The 20,135-nt window shown below is 38.2% G+C and overlaps 1 protein-coding gene across 1 annotated transcript in view; it reads left to right on the forward strand.

Moving 5' to 3' along the window:
* Positions 1-57: 57 nt before the first annotated feature.
* The window catches only part of MEIKIN (meiotic kinetochore factor), a 91,148-nt gene continuing 71,070 nt past the window's right edge, over positions 58-20,135 (forward strand). Inside the window, exons 1-6 of the mRNA XM_045075540.1 lie at positions 58-346; positions 649-1,735; positions 1,882-1,969; positions 2,537-2,624; positions 4,421-4,481; positions 13,023-13,160. Of these exons, the coding sequence (XP_044931475.1) occupies positions 1,603-1,735; positions 1,882-1,969; positions 2,537-2,624; positions 4,421-4,481; positions 13,023-13,160 (508 nt within the window). The 5' untranslated portion in view covers positions 58-346; positions 649-1,602. The remainder of the gene's footprint in view (positions 347-648; positions 1,736-1,881; positions 1,970-2,536; positions 2,625-4,420; positions 4,482-13,022; positions 13,161-20,135) is intronic.

The raw sequence follows: 20,135 nt of genomic DNA on the forward strand, positions 1-20,135 counted from the left end.
CTATAGGGCCACCAAAGCACAGATCAGCTTTTGCTTTAAGCTGCTTTCCTTTTTCATTGTTTCTTCCATTTCTAGGTATAGGGCATGGAAGAACCCAGACCTCCCACAGGTCATTTCAGAACTCCAAGTTTTTTTCACAACAGTCCCCAAAGGGAGAGAGGAGAGCCTGGAGACCCGACTTGTAAACTAGAGACTGCCTGTCAGCATATTATGGATATAACTAAAGAAAGGAGGTTGAAATATGAGAATTGCTTTGTACTGCAAAAACACTATGAGATCCTAGACTGAAGGACACCTCTGTATCCCCAGGACCTACCACCATGTCTAACACAGACTAAGGTGCTGAGTAAGTATTGATTCAGGGACTCAAAGCACTGTATCTAATTAGGTAAGACTACCCACATTCTGTTCTTGAAAGCTAAGTTTTAATGATTACTTATATATTGAATCAACTGTCGTGACTTTCTATGAGCTTATTTTAAATTTTAAAAAATTCAGAGTGATTTCATTATGAAAATATTGTGGCTGTATGTGTGCTATAGTCACACATACACACTATTGGAGCATCACCAAAAAAGTCTGGAGTTTTTGTAATTTTATATCTACAAATGCATTTTTAATGTTGTGAAATGTCATTTTTAAAAATAGGAAGATGGTTATTGTGTGCACAATATGTTCATCAGCTGCAGCCAGATGGTTCAACCACAGTGTACGGAGAGAGGGAGGACATTCCCACGTTCCTGCAATGATGCCCAGCAAACGCGCCGAGCCCCAAGTCAGCAGGAGGTAAGAAATTCTCTACCTTGACCATAAGGCTGCCCAGATGTCCAGGATGGACAGGGGCTAAGGGATTCCACTATCCTTAAGAAGAAATATCCTGGAAACAAGATCTTCGAATGCTCAAATACCATGGCCCGGTGACTGAAGCTTATTGCTCAGGAGGCTATTCTCTACTGGTTTAATGTACTTTTGTTCCCGTCTGATCTTCCTGCACTGAGTCAGGTAACGCCCCCCCACCGCCCCTGTCCCCCTCCGCCCCCACCCCCGCTAGATTCCCTGTGTTCAGACCCCAACACTGTTATTACGAGGGCTTTAACACAATGTTACAAGGAGACAAGCTGAGCCATCCGTAGCATCACGTGACAGGCTCATCACACCAAGTAAAAAATGAAACGCAGAGGAGCAACCTCCTGGACGACGAAAAGCCTTTTCCCCGTAAGCTTCCCTTCAGGCGAGAAAGGGGTGAGTCTGTACCACCAGTTGGCAACCCTGCGGGCCCACTGCCAAATACCCCAACGCTACGCCCCCGGGCGTAGGGGAGGCGGGGCCGTCTTCAGGGGGCGGAGTCTCCTCCTCGTTACTCCGCTTCCCAGAAGCTATCGCGCGGCTTGGTCAAGATAAAAAAGGGCGGGAGGGCAGTGGGAGGCTCCAGCCAGTCAGGCGTTGGTGCTGTCGGCTTTTATCTCCTCGTCCAGCTCCTGTCGTTCTATTCCGCAGGCAGCTACGTTGCCCGGACGGTGGTTCACTCAGACTGTAGATTGTTTCCTCTGGAAGGCTGAGAGACAGGCTGTGAAGGGCCGAGGCCTTGGGAGTGGGGTGGCAATGTGGTCAATACGGGTGTATACCCGCAAGAAGCGGGTCGGCCAGAGGCTCAACCTAACCCCGACGCTGGACCTAGGCCCCACCGCGAAAGTAGAGGCCCCCCCAGGTCCAGGCAGAAGGCACTCTGCGCACCGTAAGCCCCAGCTGACAGGGCCTGTGGAGCAGGGCCCAGGGTGGGCGAGCACAAGGGCGGGGGTGACTAGTCCTCACCCCAGGGACACCCGAGGGCAGCAAGCCGGCTTCCAGGGCTTTGCCCTGAAATATGTCGTCCTCTCTTAGGCTTGAAAGGGAAAGCACATCGTTTGCAGAAGATCTCAGAGAAAGCAGAGTGCGGTGGGCAGGGAGTTAGCGGTTCTAGGCCACCGAGGTGCGTAAGCCACTAGTGCCAAACCTGTGCCCTCTGTCTCCGCAGAACTTTAGTCTCCTTTTCCGCCTCTAGGCCCTCATTCTAAGTGTCAAGGAAGAAATAACTGTAATACTATTTACTTTGGCTGCTGTTGCAACATAGACCCAGAAATTTGACTTTAGGAAGATTTTTATTTGAGAGAGAGGGAGAGAGAGCAGACAGAGACGACTCCCTGGGAAGCGAGAAGCCCCAGGAGTTTGATCTCAGGACCCAGGAGATTATGACCTCAGCCTAAATCTTCAGTGGAAGCTCAACTGACTGAGTCACCAGGTGCCCCTGGAAATACTTATTTAAGAAATTTTTTTTTAAAGAGCAGTTTTGCCAACTTACCTAAAAGCAAGTGAGATAAAACCTTCCGGAAAGCATTTGTAGCGCCAGCAAATATTGGTACAATTAACCCACTGGAGTCTTTACTTTTTCCTAATGACGTCTAAACAGCCTTTAAGATTCTGAACAGTGTGAACTGTGAACAGAGAAGGGGAGAGCCAAGTCAGACCATGCAAATTAATTGTGTTATTTGTTTGTTAGCGGTCAGTTAAGAGTTACAGGACAGAAAAGCCTGCAAGAAAATAGCACTAATGAAGAGCCCCCGGATGAGAAAGTTGCTGCATTGAGTGTATGTATATTTCTCTTACGGACCTTGGATATACTTAAAGCAGAGGCCAATGGTAACTGATGTGCCTTCAGATTAAAGTGTAGTAAGAATTTTGTTCAATAGTGACTGCATATCTTCCTAGCGTTTTTGTAAACATTGGTGTTTTCTCTTTAGACAGGCCCTTGAATTTCTAATTCTGGTTGAAGATTCATGGGCGTATCTTTTTTGTTTTTAATTTCCAATTGACACAGATTTGAGAAATGCCCATTACTCACTAATTTTCTATAAAACAGCTATCTGTAAGTTTTTCTTAGTAACTCCCTTATGTTTAGTAGCAGTTAAACCATTTTAAAGCCATTTTCATTCTCATTTGAATTTCCTTTGATGGCTAGTAAACAGTGTTCATTACCATTAGAATATATAACTTCTTGATTTACAGTATTTAATATGGATTCTGTACAATATTTTAAGGATATGTAGTAATTTGGAGAGATACAGAATTTTAAAATTGCTTGTGACTCATTTACCATTAACATTAAATAGTCATGTTCCAGAGCTTTAGCTTATATATCTCTCTAAAACATGTGTTTTGGGGGTGGGCAGTTTCAACAAATGGCACTTTTTTTTTTTTTTTAAAAACAAATGGCATTTTTTTAAAGGGCCCTTACCCTAGATTTTAAGTGTTAAGTGTTCCTTGCAGATGTTTCAGATTATGCAAAAAAAAAAGTGCTTTAAAAATTCCCTCTAATTTTTATGTATTTCCTTACATTCCTTTTTCTGTTTTTTTTTACAATCTCTTTTTTCAATTTAGAAATTGTTATCCTACTGTATATTCCTCTAACACTAAATGGCCTTCAAAAATATGATTTTCAGTGTCTAAATAGTGCTTTGTCTTAGAGATAAATATACTGTAATTTATATAACTATTTTCCGGTGGTTGGAGGATTGAGGTTTTACCATTTTAGGTATCAGTGGACGTTGTACCACGGAAGTTTTTTGTGTACCTTAAAATTGTTATCCTAAGACAAATAACTTTGCAGTGAGTCAAGGGTTGGATCATGTTTAAAGTTTGATTCATGTCGGCCACTTGGTACCATTTTACCTGATACTTAAAAAGTACATATATTTTATTGAACATGACATCTAAAACTAATGATGTACTATATGTTGGCTAATTTAATTTAATATTTTAATAAAAAGGAAAAAGGAAAAAAATGCATATATGATAGATGAAAAGTAGCATGTTATTTGATACTGCATTTCTCTGAATGCAGTATCTCTGAATGTAAAGTTTACACTTTTTCCCCCTCCTTTTATTGGCCATTTGTGTTTCTTTTTTGTGAAATGCTTATTGATATATACATTGAAGATAGTTACACTTTATACACACATAACAAATAGTTTTATATTTTTTTGTTTGCTTTTAATCATATTTCTGGTATTTTAACTTATCACTCTTTTCATTTATTTTGCTTTCATATTTAGAGAAAGAAAAGCCCTTCCAGCCTAGGGGGTCATAAAAATATTCACCTTTAATGTCTAGTTGCTGTTTTATCCAGTAGTTAGTTGACTAATATATTGCTGAGTCTGTAGATATGTCCATGTCATTATATTTTAGTATTTATTTTTAGATTTAATATTATCAGATTACATCTGTGATCAGTAGGCTGAAAGAATCAATTACATATGAAACTGATACACAATGTTGATACTAGTTTTTCATTTTCAAAGTAACCAAACTAGTGTGATATAATATTATAATATGAAAATATTCAGTCTCATAATTTGTGCTATATTTTCATTCTCATTTCCCTTAGGAATCAGTGACTGATGACCTCCAGGTTGACTGTAGTTCATCCAATAGTGAGCTAGTATCAGGTAAGATTATCAGATGTGAACTCTCTCAGCTTTGTTTCTTACACATAGAAGCATCCATTTGTATTTTTGCCTCATCTTCCCATCTCAGTGGAAGAAGTGTCTTTCTCCTAGTCCGGGTGAATCCTGCATGTACAATGGACCTCATCCTCATCCTTCAAACACACTCCAGTCAATTAAAATTGAGATCAATACTACAAAAGAGATTGACTTGAGGGTAACTAATTGAGTTTATTTAGAAAGTTTAGGGAACAGCATGTGCAAAGACCCTAATATGGCACTAAGCCTTGTGAGTTCTATGAACTGAAAGAAAGCCAGTGTGACTGTAGTACAGAGAGAAGGGGGGAATGCAGTAATAAGCCAAGGTTCAACAGAAAGAGGCCTTGCATAACATTGTAGGCTATGTCAAAGATTTTGGTGTTTGTATTTGTAGCAGCAAGAAGCCACTGAAGTCTTACTTAGGAAAATATATGATCACCTTGGCTGTGGTATGGAAATAAGCAGAATGGATGCAAATAGATCAGATAGGGGGTTATACAGTAGTTTAGAGGGAAATGATGGCACTTTGTACTAAAAGATGACATTGGAAATGGAACAAAGTGGGCATAACTCGTGACTATTTTAGGAAATGAAACTGACGGAGTTTGGCAAATGAGGAATGAAGTAGATGGACGTATCAAAGATGACATCTGTTTCTGGCTTGCATAACTGAATATAAGGTGGTGCCATTTACTGAAAAAAAAATCTTGTTTGAGGGAAGGTTCATAAATTATGTTTTTAATATAAGTTATGAGTACTTTTAAGATGATTAAGTAGAATGCCATATGGGCAGTTGGATATGGAGGGAAGCTGATAGAAAATTTGTGAGCCATCTACATATTGGTGTAATCAAAGTTATTTTAAAAAATAAGAAAGGATGCCATCAGCACACCAGAAATACTGAGGAATTCTTAAAAGCAGATGAAATCAGATTGCTGAATATTTGAAGAACAGAGAAAAACTGCTGCTGTGGTAAGAACAGCTCTAGAGACATTTGAAACAGTTGGTCAATAAATGCAAAAAAAAAAAAAGTAATAGAAAGGACTCTGAAGGAATTGTCAAGGTGATGGATTAAACACTACATTATGTAACTATGTGGCCTGGTTCTTCTTCTTCATCCCTTTCTTACATTGGAAACATTGGCAGTTACAATGCTGGCTGCCAGGATAAACCATGGAAACTCTCCTAAGCAAAGAGAACTAAGGGTTTGGATTCTAAGTGTCAATTTTGAGGCTGGAATGAGAAGCAGAAGAGAGTCTGAAGTAACTGCAGAATGCCACAAAGATCACAGAGGGATAAAAAAGTGAAAGAGATAGATTATGCTTATGCTTATTAACCCCAGGGTACAGATGTAGTATAACTCTCTGAAGTGGAATTTCTTTTTTTTTTTAAGACATTTTATGTATTTATTTTAGAGAGCAGAATGAACATGGCCATGTGAGAGAGAAGGAGCAGGAAGAGGGGCAGAAGCAGATTCCCTGCTGAGCAGGGAGCCCAGTATAGGGCTCTGTCCCAGGACTCTGGGATTATGAGCTGAGCTGATGGCAGACGCTTATCCAACTGAGCCACCCAGGCACCTCTGAAGTGGAATTTCTTTTCTTTTCTTTTTTTTAAGATTTTATTTATTTATTTGACAGACAGAGATCACAAGTAGGCAGAGAGCCAGGCAGAGAGAAGAGGAGGAAGCAGGCTCCCCACAGAGCAGAGAGCCTGATGCGGGGCTCCATCCCAGGACCCTGGGATCATGACCTGAGCGGAAGGCAGAGGCTTTAATCCACTGAGCCACCCAGGTGCCCCTGAAGTGGAATTTCTGATAATGGAACCTTGTAGTATGTACACTATCCGGACAATTAGGACAGTGCTCCATGTAACCTACAATACCCAGAAAATACAGGAGGACATCACCATGCAGAACCCAGGTTCTCAGAATGTCTTATCACTCATAAGTCTCCAGAAGTAGGCTGCTGTTTCAGAGTGTATATGCACTGCTATACAAGCAAAGATTTTCAAGTAGAGATATAAACAGACAACCAAGAGCAGCCAAAACTTTGAATAAAATCAGTGGCATGGAAGAGAGGCAACAAATTGAGCAAACAGAGTAACCTTAACAGCTGAGAAATAGCAAAAAACTTTAAATATCTCTTTGAAGACAAGAAGCTGGGGCACCTGGGTAGCTCAATGCGTTAAGCATCTGCCTTCAGCTCAGGTCATGATCCCAGCGTCCTGGGGTGGAGCTTCACATCAGGCTCCTTGATCTGTGGGGAGTCTGCTTCTCCCTCTGCCTGTCCCCCTGCTCGTGTTCCCTCTCCCTCAAATAAATAAATAAAATATTGGAAAAAAATAAAGACAAGAGACCACTGGATCCATAATATAACAATCTGTTTTAACAGAAATTATAGTCCCTAGAAACTAAAAAATCATCAAATTTTAAAGCTCAGAAAATGATCGGAATATTGAAATGAATTCAGCTCAAAATCAAATTAGCTGGCTAGAAAGTAGAATAGAGAAATATTTCCTAGAATATAGTACAAAAGAACATGGAAGGTGCTCAACAAATGCATTTCCTTCCTTCTCTTCTCTTTTTATGTTTAACTTATACTTGTTCTTCAAGGAAAAAAAAAATCAGGTGCTGTCTCTACTGGGAACTCTCTTGACCCATCTTCTCTCTTCCTACATGAGTTGTTCTTCCCTGGGAATTCTGTGGTACTCTTTGTATACTTCTTTTAGGACTCAAAACAGTAGTATTTTTGCTTTTGTTACTTTTGGCGCTAAAGCCATTGAGAATAAGCCCTACATTTTATGTTCCTATCTCGTGTTTGGGACCTTATATAATTGCAAATCCTTGTTGAATGAGTTTTATACTCTGTTTAGAGAAAATAAACTATTTAATCATAATTATTATTTTCTTAAATTGTAGTTTAAATACATAATATATGTCATTGGTTACTAGATTTATCAAGTTGATGGGTAAAAGATAGAAGGAAATAGAGACTAGACTGTCTCTAATTTGCAGACTGGTTGTATTCTAAGACATCTTTGTCAACTGATATTTGAAACCTAGAATACTTTTTCCCATAATAAAATGTAAATGGTTAGGTTTGAACAACCTACAGAATTCTATTTAATACTTAAGTAACCATTTTAATTCTGTCTTGGAATGTAGTTAATTTTGCAACATGATGAAAATTAATTCAAGACTTTATATTTAGTATAGAAGATTGAACATAGACATTTACTTCTCCCTTTCCTGAGAGAGAAGGAAAAAATAATTGAGAGCTAGCTGCCTAAAGTAAGGACAAATGAAGAAACAAACTGATCCAAGCTATAGTTTCAGGAATTAGAGGCATCACATATTCCTGAAGAAATGTGTACAGATAGTGTTGAAAATAGGAGGATTTTTAGAAATCTTTAAAAGTAATGGTTAAATGCTTTGCTCCCTTCCCTAACAGTGTGGTCAGACAATTACTCTTTTTCCTACCTTGGCAGTCCAGATACATTGAAGCACAGGATCTGGACTCAGGGATGCCCTATTGAAAAGTAGTAGGGGTACAGGGAGGAGGGAAGGGAATTAACTAAAGTTTGTATTCTTAGTGGTGTAACTTTTGGGCCCATTATCCCACCTTACCCCACTCAGGAAAATACTCCTTTTTTTTTTTTTTTTTTTTCAAAAAATACTGGAGGATTCTGCTTTTAGAATCTTCTCTGACCAGAAGGAGACCTATATTCTAGCAGTAATGACCTGGTCCCTATCTTAAGTACTCTTCTGTGAAGCCCACTACTTCCTAAATCCCACTCATGGAACTAGAATTTCCAATTAATGTTTTAGAGCATCATTCTTGCACATTCAAGAATTAAAAGGCATTTAATGAAAGCATTTCAAATAAATGGTACCAAATGAAAAGAAGCTTGAAGGATACAGTGCAAAGTAAAGAAAAATTTTAAAAGCCATGTTTTCATTATCCTCAGGAGAATGAAAATATGTATCCAAGGTAAAAGTATGGACTACCATGAAAAGGAGCAGTTGGAAAACAAAAAGTATTCTTAAAAAATAAAAATACAAAATTAAAAATAAATACATTATTTTCATACAAATACAAAACACAATCATAGTACAATTTTTTGTACAAATTTTATACAAATATTTTCACAAATTTTGTATGTTTTTTATACAAATTTATACAATATAATACAAATACAAAATTAAAAATAAAACATTCTGGGCACCTGGGTGGCTCAGTCATTAAGTGTCTGCCTTCGGCTCAGGTCATGATCCCAGGGTCCTGGGATCAAGCCCCACATCAGGCTCCTTGCTCTGCAGGAGGCCTGCTTCTTCCTCGACCACTCCCCCCTGCTTGTGTTTCCTCTCTCACTGTGTCTCTCTCTGTCAAATAAATAAATTAAATCTTAAAAAAAAAGAAGAAGGAAGAAAAAGAAAACATTCTGTGAAGGATTGGATGATAAATTTAAGGAAATACTCCAAAAGTCTCTCTCTGTCAAATAAATTAAATCTTAAAAAAAAAGAAGAAGGAAGAAAAGAAAACATTCTGTGAAGGATTGGATGATAAATTTAAGGAAATACTCCAAAAGTTAAACTAACATCAGAAGATAAAAGATAAAAATAGTGTTAGTGGTGACACAATTCTGTGAGTATACTAAAAATCACTTAATTGTATACTTTAAAAGGTGGAGATTTATGGAATATAAATTTTACCACAATAAAACTGCTATTTTAAAAAGAAATATAATGGGGCACCTGGGTGGCTCAGTGGGTTAAGCCGCTGCCTTCAGCTCAGGTCATGATCTCAGGGTCCTGGGATCGAGTCCTGCATTGGGCTCTCTGCTCAGAGGGGAGCCTGCTTCCCTCTCTCTCTCTCTCTCTGCCTGACTCTCTGCCTACTTGTGATCTCTCTCCGTCAAATGAATAAATAAAATCTTAAAAAAAAAAAGGAAAAATAATGAGAAGATGAGTTCAGACATTTTAACATCTGAATAGTAGTTCGAGATATTATAGAGTAAACAGAAAGGAAATTATGAACACATAAAGCTAGACATTTTTCTAGAATTAAGAGAGCTCATGAGTATATATAACAAAAGAGCCCACTAGCTGCCCATCACAATGAATGAAAAAAGACTCATACCAAGCACAACACAATGTAACTTAAATATCCTCAGGATAAAGAGAGAAATCCTTCAGTCTTCCAGGAAAAAAATTGTTGATTGCAAATAAGCAATGGAGAATATGAATGGCATTAAGATTCTCAAGAGCAACTCCAGAAGCTAGAACATGGTGGGGCAATGCATTTAAAATTCTGAAGCATACAGATTTAGCAGAGATAGAATAGATGCCCAGCCCAGGCAAATTTCAGTTCAGATTTCAAGGCTGATGATGCCACCTGTATAACTGAGAGGGTTAAGGAAAGGTTTGTCACTCACATAATGAGACTTTCTAGAGAGAACTGCATCTTCCAAATAGGACTGAAAATGGCTTGAGAGAACAGGGAGAAGAAACAGTAGAAGGGGTGTTAAGTGAGGCCAGGATGGAGTTTCCCAGGCATGGTTTTAACTTGAAACCATTGCCAAAAGATGGAACATCAGGACTTTCTTATCAGCTTGCCCAAATGTGGGGCAGAGATAGCACTGAGGTTTGAATTTGTCAAACATCAGAAAATGAAATCAGTCATTTTAATACACGAGTCTGGAATTCTGTACCCAGCCAAACAATTACTCAAGCATGAAGATAGTAGTATAAGCAAATTTCTAGACAGGTCTTCCATCTTTTCCCATGAGATAAAGGAGATACTCCAGCAAAACTAGAGAATAAATCAATAAAGAAGAAATCAAAGTATCCAGCAATCAGAGGCAATCTGATTGACTTTCTTAAGATTCAGAAAGAATTCCTTAGGATAATGGTAAAAGGGGAATTCCAAGAAGACACCTGTGCATCATGTCTAGAGGACAAGAGGTCTGAATTTGAGCAAGTGAATTGAGAGCTTCAATAGCAGTACTTCTTAAAAAACAGGGGGAAGGGGGAGAAAAAGAAGGAAAGAGGAGAAAGGGGGAATAAGGGTGGAAAAAAAAAGAAAAGAAAAAAGGGAAAGGAACTGATAGATAACTTGGAAATTTTTTAAAGTATTGAGAAGAGATGTATAAGTTTGTAAATACTTGGGACAGAATAGTGATCGGTACTTAGAAAACTAATTTTATTTACTATTTATTTATTTATTTATTTATTTATTTTTAAAGATTTTATTTATTTATTTGACAGAGAGAGATCACAAGTAGGCAGAGAGGCAGGCAGAGAGAGAGAGGAGGAAGCAGGCTCCCTGCGGAGCAGAGAGCCCGATGCGGAACTCTATCCCAGGACCCTGACATCATGACCTGAGCCGAAGGCAGCGGCTTAACCCACTGAGCTACCCAGGTGCCCCTAGAAAACTAATTTTAAAATTGAGTAATCAGTAATTGAAAAAAACAACTTGTAGCAAAAGGATCTGTCTATAGCTCATAGTGTATGGCTTGGGTATAAATATATTTGAGCTGGCATAATAATAGAATTGTTGAACACATTTTAATTTAGAAATATAAAGGGAGTGTTAGAAGAAACAGCTAGTAGTTAAAAATAGTTGACTCTGGAGATTAGGGAATTATGGGGTGATATGAGACAACAGATTGCTGTTTTGGTTACAAGCCTTATAGAACAAGTTGACTTAATAAAAATATATATATATATGTGTATATATACATATATATATATATATATATGGTATAAGCTGACATAAATATAACTTTAAGTGCATTTACATTTCTAACCTGTGACTCCAGAAACATCCTTCCACTGCTATAATCATGAATATTTATATATTTTTTTCTCTACCCAACTACCCAGATGGTGAGCATGGGGTTTTCCTAATTTCTAAGCCTGGCTTGAGTTCTGGGGTTTGGTGGAAGGTCTGGTTCTACTCTGTGTGTGGTGTTCATGGAATTTTGAAAACTGGAAGGCAAGAGAGATGTAACAACATGTGAGAGGGGAAGGATGAAGACAGAGTGAGAAGACTAAGAAGCGAGGACAGGGACAAGATACTCTGGGGCACTTGGAGTAAGAGAAGCAAAAGATGATCAACCTACCTATGACATCTGATGTGGCGAAGAGATTAGATTGGGTCAATCAATTTAAGTGTTGAGTGGTGGTTAGAAGAGGGGGCCAGATTAGAAATAATTGTCAACTTTAAGGATGGTATTGGAGTGGAAGAGAAAGATGTGGTAAGGTCAATGTAGGAAGGACAAAGAGTTAGTTGTCTCAGGTGGGTAATGGATGAGGAGAGATGGGCTATAAGTCAGTGCCCCACAGGAAAAATAAATTTATGAGAGTCTTGCTCCCCTTTTATCCCTAACCCTCCCAACACCCTGCCAGTTTTTATTTAGTGTTAACATCTATCTTTTCGGTTGAAAGTGTTTAATAAATGCTGACTAGAGAAGACTACGTTTTCCCTTTTTTTACTAAACCTGTTTCTTAAGTTTTGGTATTAATTTCCTTCCCTTTCATTTATGTTAAAGTTCTTCACTATAGTTTATTCTATAGGGATAACTTTAAAGACTTCTTAGTCTGGGAGATTCTCTGTTCAAATATTTTGCCCCTTATTGAAAGGTTTGTTTTCTTATTATTGAGTCTTCAAAATTATTTATATTCTGGATTCCAATCTATTTGCAGATGTTTTCTGTCAATCTGTGACTTGTCTTTTTCTTTTAACAGTCTCTTTCAAAGAGAAGTTTTAAATTTATGAAGTTTAATGATCATTGCTATAGTTATTGTTAATCTTAGTGTTATAAGAAATCTTTGCCTACCTCAGTGTCATGAAGATTTTCTGCTCTGCTTTTTTTTTCTCGAACCTTGTATTTTTAGGATTTACATTTATGTCAATGACCCATTTTTTATCTGATGGAAGATATGAATGCAAGTTTTTTGTTTTGTTTTGCTTTTGCATATAGATACGCAATTCCTTCAAGATAATTTGTTTAAAACAGTGTCTTTTCTCCACTGAATTGCCTTTGCATCTTGGTAAAAAATCAGTTGCTTGTATAAGTCATTTCTGGGCTTTCTGTTGAATTCCTTTGATCTATTTGTCTGTTTAAGCTCATTGTTTTTTATATGGAATAACTAGAGTTACTTTTCCTTCTCAGTTAGTTAGTTTACAATTATGGGTTACTTATATGTAAAACTTGCATTTTGGAATCAAAAATCACAACTTAACCTAAGGAAGGGAAGAAATAAATTATGAAACTTGGTAAAGCAATGGAAAAAGATTATAATGGTTTCTCTACATCAAAGCCAGAATTTCTAAGATTGAAATTAAAGTGGTATGCAACAGTATGCTTTTTCAGTTGTTTGTATAAGTAATTTTACATTCTCTCTATATAATTGCATTTATGTTTCTACAAATATGAATTCCTAGGATTTTGAGTCTATTTACTATTGAAACATTTTACCCTTTTCCTTTGTTTATTTTATAGGACTAAGTTTGCAGCATGGTATTTCTAGTTCTCTTCTGAGCTATTCATTCACAGACTCTTACACAGAACACAAGAGTTTTGGAGAGAGTTTAAGCAGTTTCTCATCACCTGAACTCTTCAGAGGATCAGATTCTTTAGGTAAGAAAATACTCTCAACCTTAAGCTGACCCATATAGAAATTGTTCCTTTGTTCACAAATAATATTCCTCTTGAGAAGATATGCTTGTCTTCCTCAACAAAACCTCCTTCCCCAGTCCACTACTGCATTCCATGCTCAATCACATAGGACTATTCATTAAAAGCTACCAGACAGTGCTCGCTTCGGCAGCACATATACTAAAAGCTACCAGACAAGAAAAGGAAGAAGATACTAGGGGAATGCCCCCAAAACAGGCCAGTTTGATCTGTAGTATCCCAGAGAAGCTCACAATTTGGCTTCACCAGTACTTGTAAAAAAGTATGTCTGAAATGTGAAAGATGTGGTGACTACTTTCTTACTCAAATGGAACTTAGAGATTTATTCTTTGGGGTGTTTTGAAACAGAGGAACTTTGGCCTATAGGATACTAAGCACTGCTAAAAACAAGGATCTGTGATATTTTGAAATGTTGGTCCCAAATACTTATTCCCTTGTGGTAATATTATATATCCACATTGTTGCCATATCCTTGTAGTGGGCAGAGTGTACTCTCTCCCTCGTTGGCTCTGGAAAAGCAATGGAAATATGACTTGCTTTGAGCAGTAGGATATCAGTGAATGAAACATAAGCAGATCTTTAAAATATGCCTAAATGGGTGGACTTGTCCTCTTAAACTTTTAACATTGTGAGAAGAATATATCTTAATTAGCTTCAGCTTCTCCTGTGGGGAGCCCAGAATGAGAGGTATGGAACAGAACAGTCCCAGGCAATCTGTAGATTGCAGAGAGCTGCCCCAGCATATCAGCAGAAATGTAAACTGAAGCAAACCTGGTTGAACCAATCTGTAGACATGGGAATAAAAAATAAATGCTTTCATTTTATGTCCATGAGATTTGAGGGTTATTTATTACATAGAAAAAGCCAACTGTTTCAGATACTGTACAGAATGAAGTAGAGACGAAATTAAATGAAGTGTACATTAGGAATTGTTGTACCTTCTCACCTAATACCTGTTCCCCCACCAACCCAACATTCCCTTTTTCTGTTCAGCTTCCAGAATACTAGCATCCAGACTTGAACATTTCAGGCAGGAGAATGGAAGATTCTTTCCTAACAAATCTGAACTACCCTAAAGAAAATATCTAATGATATTGACCTCAGTAGCCCTTCAGTGAAGCTGATAAGAACACCCTAAAATGAAGTTAACTTGTGACAAACCCCAACTAGGCCACAGAAATCCCAGTTAGCCTCTTACGGCCCTCTCTTAAATATGAGTAGAGAGCCAAGAATCACCAGACCTCTGAGGAAAGTTTCTAACATAAAACATAGAGATCAGAACAAAGGAAAATATGGAAATGATATCAGCAAAATGTTGGAATAAGAAGCCCTGGCTCCTCCTTCCCCCATGGACACACCAATTCAACAGTAATACATGGACTTATTCCTTTTGTGAGAAATCTAGAAGCTAGTCAAGGGACTCTTATACCCAAGGCATGTATGAGATCAGCCACATCAAAGCCAGTAGGAAAATTCAAGACACTCTCTCACCATAATTCCCACTCATAGCACATTGCCACACAATTGGCAGAAAACCACCAGGTCCCAGCTTCTCCGTGGGGAGGGAAAAAAAGGACCGAACTGTGTGTGAAATATAAATTTTCTGGGAGCTTCCCAAAGGATTGGCTACTCTTGTGACTGTTTCAGATTGCTGCCTAAGGGAATGGCTTCTGTCTCATCTGTCTCAGAGTGCTGATGGGACCTGCTATATTCTAGATGACTCTTGGCCATTAACAACAAATACATTGTGTGAGGAAAGCTTAAGACACTCAAGGAACACAATGAAACATGCAATTTATACTTCACAGGGGTCCCAGAGGGAGAAGAGATGAGGGAGGGAAAGAAAGAAGGGAGGGATAAAAGAAAGAGAAGGAAGAGGGGGAAAAAGGGAGGTGGCGGGGGGTCGGGGGAGGAGAAAGAGAATGTGGGTAGAAGGAGGAAAAGGGAGAAAGAACATGCCAGAAAATTTATTTATAGAAATAATAGCTGCAAACTTCCCAAATCTGGGGAAGGAAATGCAGACCTAGGAGGCCCAATGAATCTCAGAATAGGCAAATCAAAGAAATCCACACAGGAACTCATAATCAAATGATCAAAAGCGAAAGACAAAGAATTTTAAAAGCAGTAATACAAAAGCAAAATAGAAAACAGCTTACATTAGAAAACAGTCTACAGGGACGCCTGGGTGGCTCAGTTGGTTGGACAACTGCCTTCGGCTCAGGTCGTGATCCCGGAGTCCTGGGATCGAGTCCCGCATCCGGCTCCCAGCTCCACGGGGAGTCTGCTTCTCTCTCTGACCTTCTCCTCGCTCATGTTCTCTCTCACTGTTTCTCTCTCAAATAAATAAATAAAATCTTAAAAAAGAAAAAAAGAAAACAGTCTACATTAGACTTACATAGAAAACTAGACTTACATAGAAAACAGTCCACATTAGACTATCGATGGATTTCTCAGCAGAAACATTGGTGGCTGAACTGTACAGATACAGTTAAAGTGATCAAAGAAAAGAAACTGTCAACCAAGAATACTGTAACCAGCAACACTGTCATTTTTTTAAATGGAGTATTATTCAGCCATAAAAATAATTTTTTATTCTTTGCCATTTACAAAGACATGGGTGGAGCTAGAAAGTATACTGCTAAGTAAAATAGAGAAATACAAATAAACCATATGCTGTCACTCATATGTGGAATTTAAGAAACAAAAAGAGCAAAGGGGAAAAAGAGAGAGAAACCAAGAAAAAAATTTTAAATAAGATTTTTTTATTTGAGAGAGAGAGGGATAATGAGAGATAGAATATGAGCAGTGGGGAGAGGGAGAAGCAGGCTCCCCACTGACCAGGGAGCCTGATGAGGGATCGATTGCAGGTCCCTGAAATCATGACTTGAGCCAAAGGCAGATGCTTAACCAACTGAGCCATTCAGGTACCCCAGGAAGCAAACTTGTTTCTTTTTTTTAAAGATTTTATTTATTTATATGAGAGAGAGAGAGCACAAGGGGGGGGGATGGCTAGAGGGAAAAGCAGATTCCCCGCCCAGCAGAGAGCCTGATGTGGGACTCCATCCCAGGACTCTAGGATCATGACCTGAGCTGAAGGCAGTTGCCCAACCAACTGATCCAAGCAGGCGCTCAGGAAACAAACTCTTAATGGTAGAGAACAAACTGATGGTTACCGGGGCACAGGGACAGCAGGAGGCCTGCTTCTCCCTCTCCTACTCCCCATGCTTGTGTTCTCTCTCTCCCTGTGTCTCTCTCTGTCAAATTAATAAATAAAATCTTTAAAAAAAAAAAAGTTGGGGCACCTGGGTGGCTCAGTGGCTTAAAGCCTCTGCCTTTAGCTCAGGTCATGATCCCAGGATCCTGGGATCGAGCCCTGCATCAGGCTCTGCTCAGCGGGGAGCCTGCTTCCTCTCTCTCTGCCTGCCTCTCTGCCTACTTGTGATCTCTGCCTGTCAAATAAATAAATAAATCTTTTTAAAGAAAAAGTTAAAAGACTAAAACTATTAAAATAACTATAATAAAATATGTTAATAGATACACACTATAAAAAGGTATAAATTATAACATCAGTAACAGTGTGTATGAAGGGATAAATAAAAATATAGTTTTTTGGGGCGCCTGGGTGGCTCAGTCAGCTAAAGCATCTGCCTTCAGCTCACGTCATGATCCCAGGATCCTGGGATCAAGCCCTTTGTCAGGCTCCCTGCTCAGCAGGAAGCCTGCCTCTCCTGCTCCCTTTGCCACTACCCCTGCTTGTGCTCTCTCACTTTCTCTCTCTCTCTCAAATAAATAAATAAAATCTTAAAAAAAAATAAATATATGAAGTTTTTGTATATAATTGAAGTTGCTAGAAGCTTAAAATAGATTGTTAAAACAAAATTTTATATAAGCACTATGGTAACCATGTAGAAAATACCTATAGAAGACACTCAAAAGATTGGGATGCCTGGGTGGCACAGTTGGTTAAGCATCTGACTCTCAGGTTCAGCTCAGGTCATGATCTCAAGGTCCTGAGATCGAGCTCCACATTGGGCTCTGCACTGAGCATGGAGTCTGTTTTCTCTGCCCCTCCCCACCTCACACTCACTTTATCTTTCTCTCAAATAAATAAATAAAATTCTTTTTTAAAAAATTTATTTATTTATTTATTCGACAGAGGGAGATCACAAGTAGGCAGAGAAGCAGGCAGAGAGAGAGAGGAAGGGAAGCAGGCTCCCTGCTGAGCAGAGAGCCCAACGCGGGACTTGATCCCAGGACCCTGAGATCATGACCTGAGCCGAAGGCAGCAGCTTAACCCACTGAGCCACCCAGGCACCCCATAAATAAATATTTTTTTAAAAGAAGGTACACAAAAGAAAAATAGAATGGAATAAAAGCATATCAGTATGAAAAAACATCAATGAAACAGAAAGGAAGATGGCAAGAGAGGTAAAGGGGCAAAAGAACTAAAACACAGAAGATAAACACAAAATAGTAACAGTCTTTCCCAGTCAGTAATTATCTTAAATGTAAATGGTTTAAATTCCCCAACCAAAAGACAAAGAGTAGGAGAATGGATTAAAAAAACCAAGGTCCAACATTATGCTGTCTACTAAAGTCTCTTTTTATATTTCAGGACACTCATAGTCTTAAAGTGGAGCAATGGGAAAAGATATTCTGTGCAAATGATAACCAAAAGAGAGCAGGAGTGACTCTTCTTATATCAGCTAAAACAGACTTTACATCAAAAACTATCACTAGACACAAAGACATGATATAATGATAAAAAGGTCAATTAATCTGGAACATATTATGATAATAAATAAATAGGCACTTAGTATCAGAGTACCTAACATAATCAACTCTGATAGACCTAAAGGCATAAATGGACATTTATATGGTAATGGAGACTTCATTACTTATAGTTTAAATAATGAATAAAACATCTATACATAAATTCAACACTTTAAAAAAAAGGATTTTATTTATTTATTTGACAGACAGAGATCACAAGCAGGCAGAGAGGAAGGCAGAGAGAGAAGAGGAAGCAGACTCCTTGCCAAGCAGAGAACCCAATGTGGGGCTCAATCCCAGGACCCTGGGATCATGACCTGAGCTGAAAGCAGAGGCTTTAACCCACTGAGCCACCCAGGCACCCCTAAATTCAACACTTTTTTATTTCAAAATGTATTGCAAAACTATAGCAATTGTAAAACATGGTACTGGCGAATAGATAGACATATAGGTGAATGGAATGGAGAGCCCTGAAATGAATCCATACTTATACAGTCTTCTTGATTTTAAATGAAGAGTGACAAGAATAAACAATGGGGAAAGAATAGTCTCTTCAATAAATTATGTTGGGAACACAGGACTTCCACATATGAAAGGATGAAATCAGGCCATTACCTTACATCATGTAGAAAAACCAACTCAAAATGCACTAAAGACTTAAACATAAGACCAGAAACTATAAAACTCCTAGAAGAAAACACAAGGGTAAATCTAGATGATATTGATCTATGACACCAAAAGCACGGTCAACAAAACCTCAAATAGTCAAGTGGGACTACATAAAACTAAGAAGCTGCACAGGAAAACAACAGAACAAAAAGACAACATACAAAAAGGGAGAAATGTTTGCAAACTACGTATCTGATGAGACTGATGTCTAAATCTGTAAGAAACTCCTGCGACTCAGTAGGAAAAAAACCATAGTGGATGAAGGACTTGAATAGACATTTCCCCAAAGGGGACATACAAATGGCCAACAGGTGAAGGCTGGGTGGCTCAGTCAGTTAAGTATCTGCCCTTGGCTAGCTCATGATCCCAGGGTTCTAGAATCAAGTCCTGCACCATGCTCCTTGCTCCATGGGGAGTCTGCTTCTCCCTCTGGTTCCTTGTAATTATGTTCTTTTTCTCTGAAAAATAAATAAATAAAATCTTTTTAAAAAATGACTAAAACCAAGCAAACAGTTGCTCGGCAGGTATATGAAAAGATGCTCAGCATCACTAATTTTCAGGGGTATGCTAATTAAAGCCACAATGAGATCTCACCTTACACCTGTTGGGATGATAGTGATGATGATAATAATAATAGTAAAGCAAGTGTTGATAAGAATATGGAGAAATGAGTACTCCTGTATGATGTTGTTAGGATTGTAAATGGTGTAGCTGCTACGAAAAACAGTGTGGAGTTTCCTCAAAAAATTAAAAATAGAACTACCATATGATCTACCAACACACTTCTGGTTCTTTACTCAAAGTATATACACATGATGAAATAGTATTCAGCCTTAATAAAGGGAAAGACTTCCAAATGCAACAACATGGATAAATTTTGAGAATGTCACACTTAGTGAAATAAATCAGTCACAGAAAGATAAGTACTATATCATTCGCCTTGCATGAGATATCTAAAATAGTCATATTCATAGCAGAGAATAGAATGTTGGTTTCCAGAGCCTAGGATGAGATAGATATGGGAAGTTGCTATTCAACAGGTATTAGTGTCAATAGGTTCTAGAGATCTCCTAAACAACAACACTGTGCTATATTGTTAAAAATACTCTATTATAAACTTAAAAATTTGAGAGGGAAGATTCATGTTGAATGTTCCTACCAGAATAGAACAAAAAATTAAAAAGTAAGAAAAGGAACCATGCAGAAATAGAAACACAAGGAGAAAAAAATTTTTTTAAAATAGTCTAATTGACATAAACTGTATATTGTGTCCATTAAATAAAAGTAGGGTGCTATAAAAAGCAATATTCCAATAACAAATGCAGCAACAGGGAAAAACTTGGAAGAAGTATTAGAAGTTAGGGTTGAGGAGAGAAGAGTCAGGAGGAAAAGAAAGAAAAAAAGATTGCAGTTTAGAGAGAGGGAAAAAAAATCAGAGGAAGAGTATATAAAATCTAATATCAAATAAATGGAGTT

Source organism: Mustela putorius, unplaced genomic scaffold (genome assembly GCF_011764305.1).
Source record: "Mustela putorius furo isolate JIRA1106 unplaced genomic scaffold, ASM1176430v1.1 tig00000145_pilon_pilon_pilon, whole genome shotgun sequence".
NCBI lineage: Eukaryota > Metazoa > Chordata > Mammalia > Carnivora > Mustelidae > Mustela > Mustela putorius.